This window comes from Canis lupus, chromosome 16 (genome assembly GCF_048164855.1).
Source record: "Canis lupus baileyi chromosome 16, mCanLup2.hap1, whole genome shotgun sequence".
Classification (NCBI taxonomy): Eukaryota; Metazoa; Chordata; class Mammalia; order Carnivora; family Canidae; genus Canis; species Canis lupus.
This window is the reverse complement of record NC_132853.1, coordinates 48,321,201-48,346,500: the sequence shown is the minus strand read 5'-3', so window position 1 is coordinate 48,346,500 and position 25,300 is coordinate 48,321,201. Positions and strand designations below refer to the sequence as shown.

The window sequence follows — 25,300 nt, the reverse complement described above, 5'->3', positions numbered from 1 at the left end:
AGTTAGATACCAGTTAGTTATTCAACATCTAACTATAAAAATATACTTAGGAATGTTTTATAGTTGAGAAGAACATAGAAAGCTATAACTTGACATTAGAATTGAATTTGTAAGAGTATACCGCCATTATCCTAAATATGAACAGTTAACCTGAAATCAGTCAAGGAGGAGTCACAGGCACAATGCAAGCAGGTAGATGCAAGTTTGTCTTGTAATATATGGGACTTGATACTCTGGGAAGAGAATTCTGGATGCAACTTAATCATCCACTTACACTCAGGTTACTCCTTAAGTGTAGCTTCCTTAACTGGGTGACTTCCTCTTTTCGTGGTTTCAACCAAGAAGCCTGTATATCATCCAGTGGCAATTTTTCTGCCAGGTGTCAGGCCACGTTTCTAATAGTCTGCTGCTTATATACAGTAAGCCTAAGTATCTTTCAGACCCATTTTGAGCATCCCATCTTGCTGTCCTCCGACATCTTACTCCCTGTCCTCCCTACCTTGGTTGCCATGCTCTTTTCTGGCATCCTATTGTTTCTTCTGCTGGGGTATTCTTCCTTCCTTTCTATTCCTGGCAAATTTACACTACAAAGCCCAGCCTCCCCCATGTGCCTCAGGCTCTAAGGCTCTGTATTTCTACAGTGTGGCCCTCTCACCTTATTTTGGTAATAGCATTCTCACATTGCATAGAAATTTTGAGTATGTCATGAGTTTCAGGGACAGTAGCCACCGTACTCATTCAGCACATGTTTAATGTTTTCCCTGTGCCAAGCAGTGGTGTTACAGTGGTAAACACAATAGACACAAATTCCTTCCCTTGTAGAGCTTACGTTCTACTTGTGGAGGCAGCCAATAAGACAAATAAGTGAAATATATAGTAAAATTATTCATATTCATCTTCGTATTCCAAAGCTTTGCAAAACACCAGGCCCGCAATAAGTTGTGGGGGTTTTTTAATGGAAGAACAGGAATGCTAGAGAGGAATTAAGTGTATTAAATTGGGAATCCAGTGACCAAGTTCTTATCCAGACTCTGCTACTAGCTGTGTGACTTTGTCAGGGCCCTTATCTTTCCTGAGCTTCAGTTTCTTAATGTGTGAAATCAGAGAATTCCACAAAACCATCTCTGAAATCTCTCTCTCAGCATTAATACTTTGATTGCAAAGAATAGACGCTGAATTCCAGTGTTCAAAGAACCTAAGTCTGGCAGATTAGACAGTAGACCAAAGACATGTACTTGTTATTGGGAGGAGCAAAGTAATGTGATGACCAAAGTCAAGTGTAGGTAATACTGTTTCTTGAAGGAAAGAGAGTAGGATTAACAGAAGGTGGAAGAAATGGTGATTTTAAAGATGGTGTTCTGTGATAGCAATTGCCATGTAGAAAGGTTGCTTCTGTAAAAAGTGAATTATTTTCAGATTTTAACTATTCAGATTATAATACAATTAAGGCAAAAGAAAAAAGATTGAGAGAAAAGCTAGGCTAAGGTCTTTGGATTTAATGTCATAAAGGACTATGGTAACTTCCTTTTATATTTGGATTTAAGTCTACAGATTAACTGTCATCATATACATTTACGGGCATCTAATTTAGGCTTTGATTCCTGGGCTGTTGCGATAATTGACATGTAACATTGTTAGTTTGAGATGTACAACCTGATGATTTTATGTTTACATATATTGTGAAATGATCATCACAGAAGTCTAGTTAATGTTTGTCACCATTTATAGTTGAAATTTTTTTTGCTTGTGATAACTTTTAAGATCTATCCTCTTTGTAGATTTATAGTCCCATGACTTATTTAACTGGAAATTTGTGCCATTTGACCATCTTCATCCATTTTTTCTACCCAGGGCCACCCCCTTTTCTTAATGAAATGTTACATACATTTATTATATAGATATTTAGTGAATTTTATTAATGCTTACAGTAGACAAGTTTTAGAACATATTTAGCAATATGTCCTAAAACAATCTCGAAATTATGAGGTAAGATTTGAGTGTATCTCTTTCAGTCTGACAGAAGTTCCATATGGTAACTAAGCATGAGATTTTAAGAGAAATTTCATCAAAAATGAAGAGCATATGAGTTACTTGATCATCAAGAAAAATTAAGCCCAGGTAAAACTGAATTAGCCTCGAGTCAAACTGATGACAAATTCAGTTTGGGTAGTAGAGAAATTGTGGATGGACCATATTATGAATTTTGAACATTAGATCTTAGATGCTCTTCATGTAATTAGGAAGTTATATAGGGAGATTCACATATTTTAAACATTTTGATCTGAAAATGGCCATATTGTACTGGATTATAGAAAAGGAAAGCACAAAAAGATGTATTTGCTGGTTTTAAGAAGACCTCAATCAGCATCAGAAATGTTGAAATACACAGTATCTTGGAATAAATTGCGTGGAGTTTGGGGTCTGTGCAACATGAATCTTTCTGTTTGTAGTGATTGTCAGTTGACCATTTGGTAACAGTGGGTTTTTGGGGTGCATTCTCAGACCTTCCAAGTAAGGAATACATTTATGGTGAAGTTTTTCATTAAATTGGAGAAAGGTAAATAGTCATTTGGAGAGGGGGTTCTTAAGTCCATTCTGTTTGTGGGAAGTTTGTGTACTGTAGATTTCTAAAGGAGCAAAGTGGATATTCCCTCAATTTCAGAAAAATTTACTGTAGCTTTCTATGTAATCTTATAAAGCTGATTTAAAATAATAAGCATTTAAAAATTAGACAAAACAATTTGACCTGTAAGCTTTTTTATTATGGTATCAGCCAAGATTCCTAGCTCAGAGAAAGGCAAATACCAAAGAATTTCACTTATATATGGAATCTAAAAAATAAAGCAAATGAAAACAAAAAGAAGTAGACCAGAGAACTGATGGTTTCCATACTGGAGAAGGTGGGGGGAATAGGTAAAAAAGAAATAGATACAGAGAACTGATGGTTTCCATACAGGAGAAAGTGGGGGGAATAGGTAAAATGGGCAGAGTAGAGTGGGAGGTATATAGCCTTCCAGTTATGGAATGAGTAAGTCACAGGAATGAAAGGTACAAGAAATATAGTCAACAGTATTAAAATAACATACAATGACAGATGGTAGCTATGCTTATGATGAGCATAGCATAACATACAGAGTTGCCAAATTACTATGTTGTACACTTGAAACAAGTATTATATTGTGTGTCAACTGTACCTCAATTAAAAATTACTTAGTTTGATTACACTTTATGAGATCACATAAGATGCACATTAGCATATCTGTAAGGAAAGAAATTAAAATGTTAACAGTGGTTTCTTTAGGTCAGAGGTTGGCAAACTATGGCACAAGATCCAAATGACTCACCAATTATTTTGTTGATGGTTTCCTTCTCTGTGCAGAAGATTCTTGTAGTCCTAATAGTTTATTTTTGCTTTTGTTTCCCTTGCCTGAGGAGACATATCAGAAAAATGTTGCTAAGGCTAATGTAGAGATTACTGCCTGTGTTTTCTTCTAAAAGTTTTATGGTTTCATGTCTCACATTTAGTTATTTAATCCATTTTTAGGTAATTTTTGTGTATGGTGTCAGGTACTCCAGTTTCATTCTTTTGGAATGTAGCTGTCCACTTTTCCTACCACCAATTATTGAAGGGACCAGTTTTTCCTCATATTCTCACTTCTTTGTTGGATATTAATTAATTGACCATATAAACTAGTTTTTTTTTCTGGACTCTCTATTCTGTTATTTTGATCTGTGTCTCTATTTCTGTGGCACTTCTTTTTCTAAAGCAAAGTAATATGATGTGAACCTTTGCTTTTAATTTGAATAAGTGGAAAAAATTTGTATAATTGGTTCTGGGCTATAGAACTAGAGCTTCCTCTCTGATCATTATTAATAGTAATGGGAAGTTTGGGCAATCAGACCAACATAGTTCAATGATCATGTCATTCCTGGGATTTTTAGCCTCTGGGTAAAAAAATTATTGGTTTTTAGTATAACATTCAGCAAATAAAAAAAAAAATTCTACACGTAATGCTTTCTTCTCTAGGTGCCGATGGCCCCAGTGAAATGCAGTCCAAAAAAGCCTTAACCATGTCACGTGAAGAAATGCACCCTCCCTCATCTAGTTTTTTGTCCAAGAGCAGGACATCCTTTACTGAAGACAGTGAGTAGTAATGCATTGTTAGACTATTGCTATGAGTTAGAGACAATAGTTCCTGAGATAGTTTCTGTTGCTATTAGCCTTTTTAGGCTTTTGTTGCTCTATACTTGCTGTGATTCTTTTTGGTTTTACATGATCATATTTGTAAATGTTTGGTAATGAATTATGAGCTCTGATTTCATAAAATGGCTTTTGGTCATATGTTTTGCATCCATATTCTTCTCTTAAAGACTTTAGGATAATTAGAATCTCTAATACACATACTAGTATTATCAGTTGATGGTTTTCAAATTATTAGGGAATGATAAAATATAGTCATTTGAAAAATACTCTCATTTCTTACTGTTCTCTCTGGGATTTTAGTTAGTATTATGTAAATCATTGTTATGGCTACCTAGTTTTATAACCTGTGGATAAACCATCATTTTTATGTGGCTATCCTCCACTCATTTAGGTTTTTAGTATCTATAGGTATGTATACATAATAAATGATATATTTTTTAGAGTTTCACCTTAATGTCCACTTTATTTTTGATAACTAGTGGAAATTCCTTCTGTGGATGTGATTCCAAGTGCTAGGAAGCTCGGGGAGCCTATTCGATCAGCTATTCCTTTGCATCCACCCTACCACCCTTCAGAGCCTAGAGCACCCTGTCCCATAGGAAAAGAATACTTGCGTTCAAGTCACATCTCCCCTGCCATGAATTCTACTGGAGAGAGCACAGCATTTTCTGTGGTAAGTGGAAAAGCTTGCTTTTGAGTAGGTAGAAGTCCATAAATTTTTATTTTTTTAATTTTTATTTTTTTTTAATTTTTATTTATGATAGTCACAGAGAGAGAGAGAGAGAGAGAGGCAGAGACACAGGCAGAGGGAGAAGCAGGCTCCATGCACCGGGAGCCCGACGTGGGATTCGATCCCGGGTCTCCAGGATCACGCCCTGGGCCAAAGGCAGGTGCCAAACCGCTGCGCCACTCAGGGATCCCGAAGTCCATAAATTTAAAGAGGTCTACTAGAATAGTAATCAAGGATACTCCACTAATGAGCACTATATTTCTCAAGCCTTACCTCTGCGTATACCTACATGTTCTTACTTTAAGACAGTAGGGATAAATGTATAAAAAGGAAAATAGTATTAGGTGTTTATTTTGTGTCATGCATAGTTCTAGGTTTTTGCAGGTATTGAATAATATACTACTCACAACAGCTATGGAACAGGTATGATTTTTATTTCCCATGGGAAAGCTGTTACAAAGAGATTAAATATCTAAGTTCAGGTACACAGCAACTGTAGAGTCAGGATTTAAACTCAGTATTCTAGTTTCAGAACCCATATTCTGTGTCCTTAGTTAAATCACTTAAACTTTTATAAGGAAGTATGAAAAACCATACACCCATATTCCTATTATCCAGTGTGAACTGCTGTTAATACCTTGGCCTATTTGCTTCCACTCTTTGGAAAAGAAAAAAAACAAAAAACAAAACCTTTTTGTAAAGTTATCCTGTCCCTATCCTCCTAGAAATGAACAGCTAGGGATATATGCAAAAGGTGAATTTTTAAACAATGATACATTCTCATTATTAAAAATTCAAACAGTGCATAAAAAGTGCAAGGATGAAATAAGTATCATTAGCATTAGGTGGCCATCATTTTTCTAAACATTCTGTACACCTGTTCAGATAGAGTGGGTGGATAGATAAAAGGGATCATAAGATAATGGTTACATTTGGAGGAGTTTTAGGGGAGGATGGTAGAAGGGCTTCTGAGTTGTTGATAATATTCTATTTCCTAACCTGAGTGGCATTTAAGTGTGAATGCTCATTTTGAAATAATTCTTGAACAGGACACTTCAATAAAAAGTTTTTAAAAATACAATTGTATTATAGTTGTTTTTTACTAAAAAGTGTTTAATTTTACTTTGGTAGAAGAAAAAGATAAGTGAAATTGAAGAGATTCTTAAATGTCAAATGTTTCTTCATAAGATTAACTCTGAGATTAAGAAATAAATTGTTTAATGAGGCACCTGGGTGGCTTACTCAGTTGGGTGTCCAACTCTTGAGTTCATCTCAGGTCATCTTGGAGTCCTGGGATCAAGCCCTACATGGGGCTCTACACTCAGTGGGGAGTCTGCTTGGGGACTTCTCTCCCTCTCCTTTCCCTCCTCCTCCCCTGTGTACTTGCAAGCACACGCACATGCTTGCTTGCTCTCTCTGAAAGAAATAAACCTTTAAAAAAGAAATCAATTGTTAAAAACATTGAGAGTATATATTCGTATTTTGGAAGGCATTATCTTTAAGTATTTCAATTACAGACAGTTTTTATTGACTCTTTTTTCAGTAAGATTTTATTTATTTGACATAAAGTGAGCATGTGCGGGGACAGAGGGAGAAGGAGAAAGCGTGATAAGCAGACTCCATGCCCAATGTGGAGCTTGATGCAGGGCTCAATCTCATGACCCTGAGATCATCATGATCTGAGCAAAAATCAAGAGTCAGACTAGACTCTTAACTGACTGAGCCACCCAGGTACCCTGACAAATGTGTTTTTTTAAAAGTCAAACGGGGATCCCTGGGTGGCGCAGCAGTTTGGCGCCTGCCTTTGGCCCAGGGCGCGATCCTGGAGACCCGGGATCGAATCCCACATCGGGCTCCCGGTGCATGGAGCCTGCTTCTCCCTCTGCCTGTGTCTCTGCCTCTCTCTCTCTGTGTGACTATCATAAATAAATTTTAAAAATTAAAAAAAAAAAAAAAAAAAGAGGTCAAACGGGTGCTCAGCTGGCTCAGTCAGAAGAGCATGTGACTCTTGATCTTGAGCCCACATTGGGTCTAGAGATTACTTAAATAAATTAAAAACTTAAAAAAAAGTAAAACATGGTGAATAAAAGGACTGAACTTTGTCCCACAGGTTCTCCCCTTTCCTCCCATCCAAAATGTTTTTATGTGCCATCTTTGTAGCTTTTTCAAATCAATTCTTTTGTTTTTAATAGGAATCAGATAATAGAGTTGTCTTAACTTCTAAGTCACCTGAAGATAGCAAACAGGAAATTTGTTCAGCTCAGATCCAAGGCCCTCGGACAAGGAAGCTTCCCAAAGGAAAAAGGTAACCTTACTTATTGCAGTGTTTTCAGTCTGTTTGCAAAGGGATTTGAAGAAGAGTATATTCTCCAAACTGAGCTATGAAGACCAGTATGAAATCTTTGTTACAGCATGCATTACACAGCACATTTGGCTACTTAAATGTCATGTGGTCATTTTATTACAGATATGACAGCAGACCTACAGTCTCATCCTGGGATTCAACCTTCTCCCAGAGGCCAGGAAAGAGGTTAACAGAACAAGAGTTATATGCAGTTTCTGAGAAACTCTCTCAACGGCTCTCTGAACTAGATTGGGCAAGTCTTGTTTTTTATATCTATAGCGAGACTGCCATAGTTGGTGAGTATTTAAGTGATCTTTCAATTAAAGATAAAAGCTAAGTAAGCTAATGTACTAAAATTAGTTGTGTCTTAGTTACTGTGAAAATGTTCCATATATCAGGCAGGTAGGACACAAGATGAGAAGTCATCTCTTGGCCTTTCATGGTATAACCAAATTTGGTACAGGTTTATCCTGATTTTTATTGAATTCTGATGAAAATAATCATTCTACTTGATTACATTAAAACTTTTATTTTTAGATACATCTAAGACAGATTTGGTATAAATTCGATCTCTTGATTTCAACTCCCAGAATCCAGTATTAACAGTTGAGGGGTATCATTGAATAAATGTATTAAGTCCTTATGTGATTTACTCTAAAGTCTATTGAAACTGAATATTCCAATAGCAGTGATACACACCCTTCAGAAACTAAACATACATAAGCATTCAAATGTTCTTAGTGCCTAATTAGGAGAAGAAGCTTTCTAAAGATTCTGTCTGCTGTTTCCAATGTGCATTCTGCTAAAATCAATGAAAGGTGTTGTATTTTCTCAATAGATGTTAAAAAGTGCCCTGGGTGATCGAATTAAAGAAAAGACTGACTATAAAGAAGATGATATTGGAAATGAAGAGATGGAGAGTGGGAAGGATGAGACACTGTCTCAGCACAGTGACAGCATCATGGAGTGTGGGTCAAAGAAGCGAAGACCAGGTACCTCCCCAGAGAAGCCAGGATAAGGATGTTCCAGGGACCCATTTAGGACTTCCATTTGTCTATGACTGGATTTCTCATTTTAAATATTTCAAAGATATATAGAAGGATCAAAAATAATAATACCTGCGTCTTCACCATCTAAAAGCATATGCTAATAATTATACATACTTTACACTTTTTGCATTTAAAAATAAGAGTTGAAGTCTCCTCTTTCCTCGCCACAGTCTATTTTTCCCCTCCTTCAAAGAAACAACTCTCAAAGTTTGTATCTTCATATCCTTGTTTTTATTTTTTTATTTTATTAAGATAGAATTGACATAAAACATTGTGTTCATTGAAGGTGTACCGTATAATGATTTGGTATATATTGCAAAATGATTATCACAAGAAGTTTAGTTAACATTTATCACTTCACATAGGTCCACATTTTTTTTCTTAAAACTTGTAAAATGGGATTTTTTGCAACTTTCAGGTAACTAAAGTCACCATACTGGATGTTATATTCTCAGAACTTACTTATCTTATAACTGGAAGTTTGTACCTTTTGACCAGCTTCACACCCACCTCTGGCAACCACCAATGTGTTCTCTGTATTTTTTAGTTTGTTTTTAGATTCTACACGTATATGAGGTCATACATTATTTGTCTTTCTCTGTCTGAATTATTTCACTTAGCATAATGCCCTCAAGGCCTATCCATGTTGTTACAGATGGCAGGATTTCCTTTTTTTTTCCCCCTATGGCTGAATCATATTCTTTTATGTATGTTTTTTTCTTTATCCATTTATCTGTACATAGGTGGGCACTTAGGTTGTTTCTGTATCTTGGCTATTGTAAATAATGCTGCAGTCAACATGGAGGGTACATGTATCTTTTTGAGGTAGTGATTTCTTTACTTCTGGGTATAATTGCTGGGTCATGTGGTATTTTTAATTTTGATTTAATGAAAAGGCGGTGTACCAAATGGGAGAAAATATTCACAAATCAGATATCTGATATAGAATTAATATCCAAAATATATAAAGAATTCCTACAACGCAATAGCAAAAAAAAAAAATTCCAATTAAAAAATGGGCATCTTTACATTCCTGTAATCTCACTTCATTATGGTGTGTGATCCTTTTACTATACGATTGGATTCAGGAGAGCTTAAGTGGCTCAGTTGGTTAAATATCTGACTCTTGGTTTTGGCTCAGGTGATGATCTCAGGGTTTTGAGATCGAGGCCCACACCCACAATGCTTAAGATTCTCTCTCCTAATTTTGGCCTTTTGTTCTTTTTTCCTGGTTCCCTCAAGGAATAAGATTAGGTGGTTTGAGATCTTTTTTCTCTTTTTTTTCTCCCAATTGAGATATGTTGACATACAGCACTGTGTATATGTACTGTACGATGACTGGATTGACATATCTTGTGAAATGATTATGACAATTAGTTGACACCCATCATCTCCTATAGATCAAGGAAAAAAAGGGTTTTTTTGCCTTTGTGTTGAGAACTCTATAACTTTCATATATACCATACAGTGGACCTAACTTGTTATTGTGTTGTACATTATATTACCAGTACTAATTTATCTCATAACTGAAAGTTTATACCTTTTGACCACTTTCATCAAATTCCTCCCGCCGCCTCTTGCCTCTGTTAACCAGAAATCTGATCTTTTTTCCTATGAGTTTGCACCCCCACACACACCTTTTTTAAAGATTCCACATGTAAGTGGTTTCTTTTTTTCCTTATAGATCTACATATAAGTGAGGTCATACAGTAATTCAGGGTCCATCCGTGTTTTCACAAATGACAGGATTTTCTTACTTTTTAGGGCTAAATAATTCATCCATCATTGGACACTTAACATTTCCATGTCTTGGCTACTGTAGATACTGCTGTGAACATAGGGTAGCAGATAATCTGTTCCACAGTTTTTTGTTTTCTGTGGATATATTCCAACAGATGAAATTGCTGTATCATATGGTAAATTCTGTTTTTAATTTTTTGAGGAACTTCGATAGTGTTTTCTATGGTAGTTGTACCAATTTACGTTTCCTCCAACAGTGCACAAGGGTTCCCTTTATTCCGTATCCTCTCCAATGCTTGTTGTCTTTTGATGGTAGCCATTCTAACAGACACAGAATGATATTTCATTATAGTTTTAATTTGCATTTCTGTAATGATTAGTGATATTGAGCACTTCCTCATGTTCCTGTTGGCCATTTGTAGATCTTCTTTGGGAAAATGTCTGTTCAGTTTCCATGCCCATTTTTTTTTAAATTTTATTTATTTATGATAGTCATCACACAGAGAGAGAGAGAGAGAGAGAGGCAGAGACACAGGCAGAGGGAGAAGCAGGCTCCATGCACCGGGAGACCGATGTGGGATTCGATCCCGAGTCTCCAGGATCGCGCCCTGGGCCAAAGGCAGGCGCCAAACCGCTGCGCCACCCAGGGATCCCATCCATGCCCATTTTTAAATTTGTTTGTTTCTTTGCTATCAAGTTGCAGTTCTTTATATAGTTTGGATATTAACCCTTTGTCCGATCTCTAATTTGCAAATATTTTTTTCTCATTCCAGAAGCTTTTCATTTTGATATAATCCCACTTAACTGTTCTTTATTTAGGTGTCATGTATCTTTTTTGTTTTCTCATGTATTCATTTATCACTTTGAGCTTCCATCTTAGAACTGCTCTTGCTATATCCCATAGGTAGTTTTGTTTGTTTTAAACGGGTTTTGTTTTGTTTATTTTAGAGAGCAAGCTTGTGCAGTGGGGGGGGGTGGGGGCAGGGGCAGTGGGAGAGGGAGAATCCCATGCAGGCTCCACAGCCAGCACAGAGCCCTATGCAGGGCTTGATCCTGAGATCCTGAGATCATGACCTGAGCTGAAATCAAGAGTTGGATGCTTAACTAAGACATCACATAGTTTTGATATATTTCCTTTTCCATCTGAAGATTTTTTAAATTTCTCATTTGATTTCTTCTTTGACCTGCTAGTTGTTCCATAGCATATTGTTTAATCTCCATATATTTGTGAATTTTCCAGTTTTCTTGTAATTGCTTTCTAGTTTCATAACATACCAAGTGTCAGAAAAGATGCTTTATATGATTTCAATCTTAACTTTATTATGACTTATTTGGTGTCCTAGCATATGCTTGGTCCTGTAGAACGTTCCTGTATGCTTGAGAAGAATGTATATTCTGGTACTTTGGGATGGAGTGTTCTGTAAATGTCTATAAACGTCTGTTAAATGTTGTATTGCTATTTGTCCTTTGTATTTTAGGTTTGTTAATATTCACTTTACATATTTACATGCTCCTGTGTTTGGTGCATAAATACTTAGAAATGTTTATACTCTCTATGAATTCATCCCCTTATTGTTATATAATGATTTTGTCTCTTGTTACAGTCTGTCTTGAAGTCTGTTTTATCTGATAGAAGCATAGCTACTACAGCTTTCTTTTGGTTTCCATTTGTGTGAAATATCTTCTTTCACTTTGTGTGTGTCCTTAAGGCTTAAGTGAGTCCTGTATAGTCAGCATGTAGCTGTGTCTGTTTTGCTTTGTTATCCATTCAGCCACGCTCTGTCTTTTGATTGGAAAATTCAGTCCATTTACATTAGAAGTAATTATTGCTAGGTGTCGACTTAGTGTTGCCATTTTGTTCTGTGGCTGTTTTCTATTTCTGTTCTTTTGCTCTCTTTGTGATTTGATGATTTTGCTCTAGACTTCTTATCTGTAGTGTATCTATTATAGGTTTTCATATTATGGTTACCTAAAGCCTATATAAGACATCTTGTAGTACTCAATTTTAAGTTGATAACAACTTAAATTAGAACACATACTAAAGTTCTGTGTTTTTACTTTTCCTGCTCCCATACTTTGTTCTTGATGTCGTAATTTACATATTTTTGTGTATTCATTAACAAATTATTGTAGTTATTTTTGCTACTTTTGTCTTTTAACCTTCATGCTAGATTTATATGTGATTTACCCACCACTGTTACAACATTAGACTTTTCTGAATTTATATATTTACCTTTACCAGTGAGATTTATATTTTCATATGCTTTCCTATTACTAAATACCACCCTTTTATTTAAAGGAGCCTCCTTAAAATTTCTTGTAAGGCTGTTCTAGTGTTAATGAACTGCTTCAACTTTTGCTTGTGTGGAAAACTATTTCTCCAGTTCCAAAGGACAATTTTGCTGAGTAAAAGTTTTGGTTGGCAGTTTTTCTCTTTCAGCACTTTAAAAAAAAAAGATTTGTATGTATGTATGTATGAGAGATACAGAGAGAGAGAGAGGGAGGCAGAGACACAGGCAGAGGGAGAAAGAAGCAGGCTCCATTCAGGGAGCCCAACGTGGGACTAGATCCCGGGACTCCAGGATCAGGCCCTGGGCTGAAGGCGGCGCTGAACCGCTGAGCCGCTGAGCCACCAGGGCTGCCCTCTTTCAGCACTTTGAATAGATATTACTCCCTTCAGGCCTGCAAAGCTTCTTCTGGAAAATCTCAGGAGTGGTATGGAGGTTCCCTTGTATATAACAAGTTTTCTCTTATTGCTTTAAAGGTTCTCTCAAATTAAATTTGGTAATTTAGTTATAATGTGTCTTAGTATGAGGTCTTTGGATTTATCTTATTTGAAAGTTTCTGGGCTTCCTGGGTTTGGATGTCTCTTTCCTTTGTCCAGGTTAGGGGAGTTTCCAGCCATTGCTTTGAATTGGCTTTCTCTTTTTCTCTCTCTACTGGGACCCCTATAGTGTGAATATTGGTCTTACTTGATTGTGTCCCACAAATCCCTTGAGCTATCTTCAATCTTTTTTATTCATTTTTCTTTTTGCTCCTCTGTTTGGGTAAGTTCTACTGTCCTGTCGTTAAGTTTGCTAATCCTTTCTTCTGCTTTAGCTAGTTTGCTTTTGAACCCCTGTATTGAATTTTTCAATTTAGTTAGTATGTTTTTAAATTATATAACTTCTGTCTGGTACTTTTGTTTATTTTCTCTTTGTTGAAATTCTCACTTTGTACACACATTGTTCTCCTGATCTTGGTGAGCATCTTTATGACCACTGTTTTTAAGTCTCCATCAGGTCTAAAGCCCTTTTTTCTGTTTCACTAAGATTTATTTGAGGTTATCTCTCTTTTTTTTTTTTTTTAAGAACATACTCTTCTTTTTTCTTCATTTTCCTGTCTGTGTTGGTCTCTGTGCACCAGGTAAAACAGTCACCTCTCCCAGTCTTGAAGGAGTAGTCTTATGTAGGAGATCAGTCTTAACATTAAAGCATGTTCCTAGCTCTTGGGTGTCTCAAAACTTTGTGATTATCCTAACTACCTTGTTTGTTCTTAATGGCTCCCAGGAGATGAGGGTGTGCCAAGGCCCCTTTCAATGTAGGTTTTTTTCTCATTCACCTGAGGTATAGGAGTCATTCAGCTAGTTTCCAGATTCCCTTCTGAGGGAATTATTCAATATGTAGCTGTAGATTCAGAGCATCTATGGGAGGAGGTACATTCAGGTGCCTTTATATTGCCATGTTAAACTGGAACCTTCTCATTCCTGTTTTTATACTGGTAACAGCTCTTACTTACTGTTATTTTACGACTTTTTTCTGTTAGTATTGTTTTGAAAATCTGAGTTTATGCAATATACTCCATTTGTATAAATGGAATCCATTGCATGGATGGACTATAGATTGCAAAATCGTAGTTATGAAAAGTAGAAACCTGTAACGTGTAAAAATTTCTCTAGAATCTTGGGGCTTAGTTGTAGAGCACAGGACTCTTGATCTTAGCATTGTGAGTTCAAGCCCCATGTAGAGGGTAGCGTTTACTTAAAAAAAAAAAAAAAAAAAAAAAAAAGGTTTCCCTAGGATCTATATCTAGTAGAATTACTTTTTACTCCAAAAATACTCTTTTCTCTTGATCATTTCATCTTTCTTCCCTTAAACTTTCCAAGGTAATCTCAAAGTAAGCCTCACCTAGTTACCTACATGTTTCCCTTACTTAAGATACACATACGTACCGTACCCAATTTTGAAAATTCATTTTAAGTTAAAATGTTCTTTTCATTGGCTCTTTGATGAAAAGAGTACATTATGAACATAGTAAGATGTCATAAAAACATCATGTAAATGGTGCAGGTCAGTTTTTCTTAATATCTTTTCTTTTTTTTAAGATTTATTTATTTTAAGAGAGAGTAAGCAAGAGGAGGAAGAGAGACTCTCAAGCAGACTCCTCCCTGTATCAATAGGCCTATCTCACAATCCTGAGATTCTGACTTGAGCCAAAACCAAGAGTCGGATGCCCAGCTGACTAAGCCACCCAGGCACCCCAATATCTTATTTATTTTTTTAATTAAGTAATCTCAGTGCCCAACACACAGCTCAAACATGACCCTGAAATCAGGAGTTGCATGCTCCTCCAACTGAGCCTGTCAGGTACCCCCTTAATATCTTACATTTAAACTGATTTGAAAGATTTGAATTAAAAGAGTGAAAAAAAAAAAAAGCTGAGTGAAATTTGAATTCCCTGGGAAGGTTTATTTATAAACATGTCAAACTAATTTCCTTAACCTTAGACTTTCTCATTTTTCTGAAAAGGCATGGAGTCTACCTCTATACAACTAGCAGATGCCCAAGTAAAACTAAAAACACTGTAACATAAAAACATTTGTGATTTGTTAGATTTCTTAAGTATTGTGGAGTTAGGGCTAACTTAACTACATAAGGAAAAATTGGGACTACTTAGAAAATGATGAAGTACATTAACTTTTTCTTCTAAGCATGCTGCTTTATAAGGGTAAGATGTATATATATATACTTAACATTTTCTTTCTCTACCACCACTTCCTTCCACTTAATTCCACATGTTGCTTTCTTTTCAACCCAAAGTTGAAAATAGAACCTAAGTACTTTTTTGAGACTCTATACATTTGTGTGTATTTGTTTACTTGGTCTCACTAAACATACAAATAAACACAAATTAGTTATAGGAGAGAACATGTTTAGCACATTCACAGTCATTCTTTTTGGATTAGGTAAAAACCATTTGATTTCCAACTTAGTATTTCTGGCTATATAGGAACTAATGGTACATGTTTCTTCTATGTTGTAGGAATTCCCACGCGTAGAACACCACCCTGCAGATCTCATTCACTCTCTCCTTCTCCAGTTAACAAAAACACACAATTCCATATGGAGAAAAAACGGCAGCGAAAGCCAAAAGAAACAGATATCCGCCAATTCCAAGCAAAGGTACATCCCATCTTTGACTACAATTGGGTAGCAGGCAATACAGTTTACCCTCAACCAAATATTATAGTGACTGTGCATTTATGTCATTAAAGCCCTAAAATGCGTTTAATATTCTTGAACTGAGTGGATGATAGGAAATTATGTGACACAGCTTTTATGTGCCTCCCTCTCCTCCACCCCTGCCTTTAGGGAACATGAAACTTGGGATATTCTAAGAAAACTAACCTTGTTAAATATAACCCAGTACTCTAGTGGGTTTAGAAGTAGATCCATATGGGTTGATATTTCAGAGAGGATGAGAATTTGAGGTGGATTAAAAGTGATAGGCCAGTTGAGTTATAGATAGGATTAAAGTGCCCAAGACAGAAATGAACAGAGGTGGTTAGGATTCAACATGGAGAATGTATGATTACCAAGAAAGGCTTTCTGCTGTGGAATAGGGATTTTGATACACAGCATAAATTTAGAACACTTAAATTATTTGCTACAGTATAGTTTGTGATAGTGAAAAACTGAAATTCAGATGTTTTATAATAACATGTAACTTCAATTCAGCATGTAACTTTCATTCAAGGGACTGTCAAAATAACAAAACTTGAAAATAAAGAAATGCATTATGTAAAATTTTATGCTCCAATTACATGTCTGTTAAATAATGTATATTTATGATAGTGGGGCCTGAAAGGACCTTAAAAAAAAAATGACTCAAATGGCAGAATTTTAGGTTAATTTTTTTCCCTACATTTTCATTTCGTATATGTTTTTAATAACTATAATGTCATATGGCTTTTTCTGCTTCTAGGCAATAACTGAAGCATTTGAAAGGGAACTAAGAAGAAATAAAGTTCAGGAGAATATTGGATCTCTAGGAATAAATGAGGAGAAGGAAACAGTGGGTAAAAGTCTCTACTGTAATAAATGCAATTTGATCAGATCAGTGGAAAGTACAGAGATGATCTTTTTAAAAGGAAAAAGGAATCAACAGGCCTTAATCATTATCTCCTTAGTATTTCATCTCATGATGCAGGAGTTTCTCTTATTTTATAGAGTAGCCACGTTGCTAAAATGTGGCAAGACATGGTACCAAAGGACACCAGCACTTTTCCTTCTTACCCAAGACTTCATCGGTTTTTAAGGGGTTCTGTTTAGCAGTTGACCAGAGGTTTAAAAGATAGTTGAGGCTGACAGGTTAAAGGGGAATGAGGAGAAATCTCATCTGTTCTGTGCCTGGGTAGAAGCAGCCCAAAGCAGACATGTCTATTGCCTTTTAAAAGGATGGTTACAGAAAGTAAGTGAAAACAGCAAAAATGCTTGTGCTGGAATGTTCATGAACAAAACAGGATATAAAATACAGTATGGTTACAACTAAACATGATTTAAGAATTTTTTTAATCTACATGGAAAAAGTTGTCAAAGAAGCCAGTACATCAAAACATTATTAGTGGTTGTATTGAGGATGTGGGACTATGGTGACTCTGAAACTCAAAAAAGATTCAGTGCTTTTTCAAATTCCAAGGGTTGCCAGAAACCAAAAGATGCTTTTAACTTAGAGTAGATAAACACTAACCAGATTTTAGAAATTTGAAGTAAAGTGTTTGGTTGGGGATTAGTTAGCTATTTTTGTCAATATGTAATATTTAAGATAATATATTAAAGAGTTATTCGATTTCTCTCATTTCTGTTCTTTGTCTGCTTCTAAGGAAAAAATATACAGAGAAGCTGTTCATAAAGGAACTCCAAAACACAGTCAGCCCTGGAAGACTTACTCCAGAAAAACCACAACTCCAAGTCCAAGAGGTGGCTTGCCAAAGCCAAATAAAGCAGTTCCAAGTAAGAACCACAAAATTGTACTTTATGGAAAACTGGCATACTTTGAAAGTGTGTGCTACATTCCAAGGACACAGCACTGAAAACTTAACATCCACCAGTGAGCTGGAGAAAGTTCCCCTTTTATCACTGCCATATGCTAGATTTCTATAAAGAGAGATAAAACTGTTAAGGCATTTATTTAAAACTCTAAATACCTTCAGGAGGCCTGTATATTGGTACCAGAGGCACAATAAGGTACTACCTGCTGCTCCAGCTTTTGCTTCAATCTGCTCACTCACACTAGTTGCCTTTTCTTTGTTTCTGGGAAGTTGGTAGAACCCAAGGGATGCTCCAAAGCAAGCAGATGTCCTGTCCAGCTCTTGTTATGTTGACAGTTGGTGCCAGTGAGTGTTAGAGTCCAGTTACAAGGAAAACGAGATCATGTGAAATGCCAGGGTTCCATTTCAAACACTGCTGGCCTTCTAATTACATCCCATCAGAGAGAGTTTGCCTCCTGGTAGGGCTGAGAAGTGTGTTTGACCACACACACACACACAGCGTCCACCTCAGTCGCTGAGTCAGCTGAGTTGTTAGGATGGACTTCACAAGAACAGCATGTCATCAGTCAGAACTGTTGAGTGTTATTTTCATCCTTACTGGTAGTACTCCGATCAAAGAAGGAGTGCAAAAGTTAATGATGTACTTTTAGATTTATTCTTTTCAGGACCAGAACTGCATCACTTAGATAAGCTTTGCTCTATCAGGAAGATAGAATGAGAGTTCTTATTAAACGCCATCAGAAACTGTCTCAGATTGAGGAGGTTTTTTTGTTTTTTTGTTTTGACCTTACAGTGAAAGTGAATGAACACAGTCTCCTGCCCCTTATGCTGGAGCAGTTTCCATTTCTCTATGTTTCTGGCCAAACACTAAGCAAAATGTGGAAAGAGCAAATTACACAGATTGAACAGCTCAGAAAAGATGCATATAGAGAAAATAGATCAAAGAAGAAACTCCAGGATGAAGTAAGTTAACTGTCAATTACAAGCTTAGGAATATAAATCAGGAGAAGAGCTTATCCTTCAGAATCTGTTGAATAGCATTATTAACGTTCTTCCTTTCTGTCCCTTTTAAAGATAGAAGCAGCCTTAAAAAGGCATGACCTCCTTACTGCACTTGTCAAGAAAGAATATGAACACAACAAGAGATTGGTATGTTAAGAGCAAGTTGTGTTAATAATTTTGAATTTGTAAGTTGTGTTAATGACTTGTATTTATATAGCTGGGTAACAGTCCCAGAGACTTTTGCCTTTAACAGGTGCCTATGGAAGCATCTAGAGCTGTAACCAAAACTGATGAGGGGCAAAGGTGCTTACATATACAGCTTCATTTGGTCGAGTAACATAATGGGAGATGTTTTCTTTGAGATGCTAACTTATGGTTGGTCCCACTGTAATCAGCAAGAGGCAGGGTTGAGATTTTAATTCAGGTCTGTCTCTACTTCCACAGCAACTTCGAGGTACCAAGTGGTTGTAAGCTAATGCTTTTTGTCTGCTCTGATCTTCTTAGATCATAAGTATAGAGCTGAGCTAGTTTATCATCATCCCTTCTAATTTGGATTGAGAATTGTACATAGCACATCTTCTCCTCAGTATAATGAAGAGGACAGAAGTCAAAGACGGTGTTAGAAGAGATTTTAAGACTCTTGGTTGAGATAAGCAGTAAGAACTATATTCCTAAGCAGTTCCAGAGAAAGAGGAGGAAGCCATTTGAAAACTATTAGGGAAAAAAAAAGTATCAGTCTGAACAGCTTGTTGAGGGCTTTATGTACATGACCAGATTTCACTCTCAGTACTTTATAAGATATTGTCTAATTTCCTTCGTTTTGACATAAATACCCTTGGTGGAACTACAGCTTTGCTTGAAAGTCGGAATGCCTTTTTTTCTACTCCTGTTAAGCTGGCATCTGAGTGTGGCTTTGGTGACCCTGTCGGGGACATGTGAAGATGAGATCTTCAAATTCCACCAAGATCACCTGTAGCAGTGGGGGCTTGTTGGGGCAGCCCTTTGGACTGGCGATGAACCTACCAAAGGCTAGAAGGCTTCTGGGAGCCGACAGTTTTATAGAGTCTATGCCCAGGTGATAGGCCACTGGCCCTGCATGCCTGGCTACTCCTTGAAGATCTTGTGACGGTGACTGGCGCAGCTAAGAATGCCAAAATCTGTCTTGTTCTTACCTCTTTTTCCCTTTCCCAGCAAGACTTCAAGGACCGCATTCATAAGCAAAAGCTGACACAGTCAAAGATAAAAGAAAATAGGCAGCAGATTGTCCGTGCCCGGAAATACTACGATGATTACAGAGTTCAGTTGCGTGCAAAAATGATGAGAATGAGGACACGGGAAGAAATGGTAAATACAGCTTTTTATCCAATCCTGTCAGATGGATGAATTCTATCTGTTAGCTTTCAGGACTACTTTGCAATTCCTTCCCAATTTGAATCCAAAATCCAAATGCAAGACCTAAGATGCATCCTATGAGAGTTTTGACTTGTCCGTGCCTCATTTTATTATCTGCATGGTACTCAGTCTACTCTGTCTCCAGTGCTTTCATCTGAATGTGAGGCCTTAGTTCCTCTGACCTCCTGCACTTGTTCCCCAGTACAACTGCTTCAAGGGGTTTGGGAGTTTGTTAGAAGGGACAGGGACTTAAGATGTGACTGGATGACCTGGATTCCACATAAAATTGAGAAAGGAGTGTGGGACAGATGCGCTGTGAAGTATTTCTCCAAGGTATTTGTTGTCTCATCCTAATCAGGCTGAAATGCTTAATCTTTTGGGATTCCAAACTGGCAGTAAATTTCATCTCTAGAATAAAACATTAAGGTAATTAGTTAATTGGGCCACTGCTATCATCCATCCTCATTTCTAGACCATACTACTACTACTGAGGCTTTGTGAGGTGAAGTTACTTGACTAAGGTAATACTGATGAATGCATGGCTCTAAGGAAAACCAGCATATCCAAATCCTTTGAATAATTTGTTTTCCTCTGGCCCAGTTCGATGATAACCACCTCACCCTTAGTTGTGCACATGTATAAATGCACCATTTGTTTCTTCTCTGGCCGCGGTTCTTCCTCTGTATACGTGGCTCCTTGAGAACTGTTTTCTGAAAGCATTAGAGAATTTGAGGATACAGGAAAGGATGCTGAATGCCACTGGTCATTAAGGAAGTACAAAATCAAAACCACAGTGGGAAACCACTCACTAAAATTGCTGAAATAAAAGACAGGTGTTGGCAAAGATAAGGAGAAGTTACAACCCTCATGCAGGGCTCGCAAAATGATGCAACCACTTTAGATCACAGTCTGGCAGTTCGTCAAAAGGTTACCATCGCTACCCTATGATTCCGTAATTTCACTGCTAGGTATATATCCATACAACCTATGTACAATTATCTGTAGCAGCATTATTTATAATACATAAAAAGAGGAAAAAACCCAAAGGCCTGTCAACTGATGAATGGATAAACAAAATGTGATATACCCATACAGTGGAATATTACGTGGCAATAAGAAGGAATGAAGTATTGATACTTGCTACAATATAGATGAAACTTGAAAACATGCTAAGTGAAAGAAACCAAATACAAAAGGCCACATATTTTATGATTACATGAAATATACAGAATAGGCAAATTTACAGACCTAGTATATTAGTGGTTGCAGTAGGTGGGATGAGGTAGATGGGAGAGTGGCTGCTAATGAGTATAGGGGCTTCTTTCTGAAATGATGATGGTTGCACAACTTTGAATATACAAAAATCTATTGAATTATACCTCTTAAAAGGGTGAATTTTATGGTATGTGGATTATATCTCAGGCTGATACTGAAGACTTTGTGAAATAGAATCAGTATAGTTGGACAAAATGTTTATATTCTTCCATGAAAGTTCAGCATAACTTTATTTTTCTAACTAAACAGATATTTAAGAAATTGTTTGAAGAAGGTTTACAGATTCAGAAGCAGAGATTACGAGACTTAAGAAACTATGCCAAAGAAAAGCGAGCTGAACAAAAGAGACAGCACCAGAATGAACTGGACTCAATGGAGAACTACTATAAAGACCAGGTAGGCTCACTGTTGCTGGTTCACATTCTAATGTGCTTAATCCTTACCACCGGCAGCTTAGTCTGTTATTAACTCAGAACCTGTCACTATATAGGTTAGCCTGATGATTCACAGTAAGCTAGCAGCACAGACTCTTTATATTGCCCTATTTCTATTAAAGGTTTTTGGGACGCCTGGGTGGTTCAGCAGTTGAGTGTCTGCCTTTGGCTCAGGGCGTGATCCTGGAGTCCTGGGATTGCATGTCCCACCTCAGGCTTCCTGCATCGAGCCTGCTTTTCCCTCTGTCTCACTCACTCTGTGTCTCTCATGAATAAATAAATAAAATCTTAAAAAAAAAAAAAAGATTTTTAAGTCTGTGAACATTATATATAAGAATTACTAAATTTGGGCTACAGATAAACATTTGTTTTCCTCTCTGTACAGTTTTCATTGCTGGCAGAAGCCATATCACAAGAACGCCAGGAACTCAAAGCCAGAGAGAAATCCCAGGCCCAGGTAATAATTAACAGGAGAGAAATAATCAATTTACATATTTAAGAAGTAGAAAACAACTGTACTACAATTCAAAACACTTATCCTATGGTTAACCCTATACACAGGATTTATCCTGTTAATTTTATCTGTTAAGTCTCTGTAAGAGCTCGTAAAATTACAGAAGCTTGAGGAGTTGAAAGAGGGAGGGGGAGCAAAAATAGGCAAGGGCCGGACAAATGTGAATCACAGGATGATGTGAATTCTCTTTTAGACATTGTATAAGGTGAAGAGGGAGCTGAGATTGAAGATGGAGAAGGAAATTCAGCAGCTGCAGCACATGATAACCCAGAATGATGACGATGCTTTCTTCCGGGAATTGGAAGCTGAGCGCTTCAGATCTCGGCTTCATATGGCTTCTTTTCAGTACAGTAAAAATCCTTTCCCATAAGGCCAGATTTTATAAGTGAAGTTTCTGAGAGGACTTTACTAGGCTAGAGCTAGAACTGAGCCAGTAAATAAACCAGGAGACTCCTTTCTAAATGCCTTACTTATATATTAATTCCAATACTTTATGAAATTTTTAAAATAAAAATCATTTTCTTAAAGTATACCATTTTGGATTTATGGCTTAAAAGGGGGACTGAAGGCACACGTTCTTCATTAGTCATAGTTGCACTAAAGTAATTAACAAGCCTATTGCTATAGTTCAGTAAAAACAATAAAAATCTCTAATACGGAAAAGCACTAGGAGTGTGGGCTTGTCAGAGGTGGGGACTGGGGTTAAACCTGTGAGATACTGTGTAGATGTGTGTAGATTTTTCATCTGGTGGCTGGAAGATAAGAATTTGTGTATATGGCTTGTTAGTTGGCAGAGGACAGGCAAAGGGTGGAAGGCCAAAAAGTATGGGCCTCAGGGAGCACTAGTGCTTGCAGGTGGGAAGAGGTACAGTGGACTTTGAACCATGCAAGGTACACCAACCCTATTTTTGGTATGGAGCAATAGGAGAGGGGAAAAAACCCCAAAACCCAGCAGGGTATGGTACCTTCCATGGAGAAGGAGGCTTCAGCTTTAGTGAAGGCCAGGAGCTGGGAGGAGGCTTCAGAGCAGTTGAGGATAATGGAACTTTGTTGATCAAAGGCAGGGAATGGCACAGGGCACCAGGAAAGGACCAAAGGGGAGAAGAGAGGTTCCCATTAGGGCATGTAGAGAGTAGCGTGGTGATGAGCATATGAACAGGTTTCATCTGGCATTTCAAGCCATTCAGACTATATTACCCAGCAGATTTGATTGACACGATCAATTTCTTCTTGTCTTAAACTAAAACGTGCCTTTACCTGAGTGTCTCAGTGGTTGAGCATCTGCCTTTGGCTCATGTGATCCTGGGATTGAGTCCTGCATCGGGCTCCCCACAGGGAGCCTGCTTCTCCCTCTGCCTATGTCTCTGCCTCTCTCTCATATACGAATAAAATCGTTAAAGAAAACAAACAACTTTGTCCTCTGGAGGAGAGCGGGGGAGGCAAACCATAAGAGACTCTTAATGATAGAGAACAAACTGAGGATTGCTAGAGGGGGATGGGCTAAATGGGTGATGGATATTCAGGAGGGCACGTGATTGATATAAGGAGCACTGGGTATTATATGTAAGTGAAGAATCACTGAATTCTACTCCTGAAACCAATATTACACTTATATGTCAACTAACTAGAATATAAATTAAAATATGGAAGAAAAATAAAACTTTGCTGAAGAACAAAGCTGGAAGCATCGTGCTCCCTGATTTCAAACTGTATGACAAAGCTATAATAATCAAAACAGTAGGGTATTGGCATAGAAATACACAGATCAGTGGAATATGATGGAGAGTCCAGAAATAAACCCACAGATATGTGGTCAATTAGTTTATAACAAGTGAGCTAAGAATATACAATAGGGAAAGGACAGTCTCTTCAATGGTATCAGGAAAGCAAGACAGTCACATGCAAAAGATGACACCGAACCATTGTCCTATACACAAAAATTAACTCCAAATGGATTAAAGATAAAGAGTTGAATGTAAGGTCCGGGACCATAAAGCTCCTAGAAGAAAACATGAGAGGTAAGCTTCTTGACATTGGTCTTGGTGATGATGTTTTTGCATTTCACATCAAAAGCAAAAATCAAGTGGGACTACATCACACTAAAACACTTCTGCCTAACAAAGGAAACCAACAAAATGAAAGGCAACCTATTGAATGGGGATAAAAGATTAGCAAATGAGATACTAACAAGGGATTAATATCCAAAATATATTAAGAATTCATACAATTCATACGCCTACGTGACTCAGTTGGTTAAGCATCCAACTTTATTTTGGCACAGGCCATAATCTCAAGGTCAGGAGATTGAGCCCCGCATCAGGCTCTATGCTGGGTGTGGAGCCTAAGATCCTCTCTCCCTCAAAAAACAGAACTCAGCTAAAAAAACAAAAAACAAAACAAAAAAAACCCTATCTAATTAAAAAATAGGCATAGAAGACACATCTATAAAGGCAAGGGAGGGGCGCCTGGGTGCCTCCATTGGTTAAGCATCTGCCTTCAGCTCCAGTCAGGATCCCGAGTCCTGGGATCAAACCCCACCCACATCAGGCTCCTTGATCAGCAGGGAGCCTGCTTCTCCCTCTCCCCTCTGCCTGCTGCTTCCCCTGCTTGTGCTCCTTCTGTGTCATATAAAGTCTTTTAAAGAAAAAATAAAGGCAAGGGAAATAAAAGTAATAATGAACTATTGGGACTTCATCAGGATAAAAGGCTGCACAGCAAAGGAAACCAAATGGGAGACAGTAATTGCAAATGATATATCAGATAAAGGGCTAGTATCCAAGATCCATAAAGAACTTAAAAACACCCAAAAGACAGTCAAGAAACGGGCAGAAAACATGAATGGACATTTCTCCAAAGGTGACATACACATGGCCAACAAGCACATGAGAAAGTGCTCCACATCACGTGTCATTAGGGAAATACAAATCAAAAGCACAATGAGATACCACCTCACACCCGTGAGAATGGATAAAATTAAGACAGGAAAGAACAAATGGTGAGGATGTGGAGAAAGGGGAACCCTCTTGCACTGTTGGTGGGAATGCAGGCTGGTGCAGCCACTCTGGAAAACTGTGGAGGTTCCTCAAGAAGTTAAAAATAGAGCTACTGTACAACTCGGCAATTGCACTACTGGGTATTTACCCCAAGGATACAGAGGTAGTGAAACAACAGGACACCTGCACCCCAGTGTTCATAGCAACAATGTCCACAATAGCCAACCTGTGGAAGGAGCCACAATGTCCTTTGACAGATAAAGATGTGACACACACACACACACACACACACACACACACACACACACACAATG

At 37.4% G+C, this 25,300-nt stretch overlaps 1 protein-coding gene across 2 annotated transcripts in view; it reads left to right on the top strand.

Moving 5' to 3' along the window:
• Positions 1-22,523, top strand: part of CEP95 (centrosomal protein 95) — a 34,874-nt gene extending 12,351 nt beyond the window's left edge. For both annotated transcript variants that reach the window (XM_072781118.1, XM_072781117.1), the window contains 14 exons: positions 4,028-4,144; positions 4,684-4,877; positions 7,127-7,239; positions 7,402-7,531; positions 8,117-8,270; positions 15,369-15,508; positions 16,311-16,400; positions 17,209-17,338; positions 18,170-18,339; positions 18,451-18,525; positions 19,570-19,722; positions 21,295-21,441; positions 21,865-21,936; positions 22,187-22,523. In XM_072781118.1, the coding sequence (XP_072637219.1) occupies positions 4,028-4,144; positions 4,684-4,877; positions 7,127-7,239; positions 7,402-7,531; positions 8,117-8,270; positions 15,369-15,508; positions 16,311-16,400; positions 17,209-17,338; positions 18,170-18,339; positions 18,451-18,525; positions 19,570-19,722; positions 21,295-21,441; positions 21,865-21,936; positions 22,187-22,363 (1,862 nt within the window). In that variant the 3' untranslated portion in view covers positions 22,364-22,523. The remainder of the gene's footprint in view (positions 1-4,027; positions 4,145-4,683; positions 4,878-7,126; positions 7,240-7,401; positions 7,532-8,116; positions 8,271-15,368; positions 15,509-16,310; positions 16,401-17,208; positions 17,339-18,169; positions 18,340-18,450; positions 18,526-19,569; positions 19,723-21,294; positions 21,442-21,864; positions 21,937-22,186) is intronic.
• Positions 22,524-25,300: the final 2,777 nt, after the last annotated feature.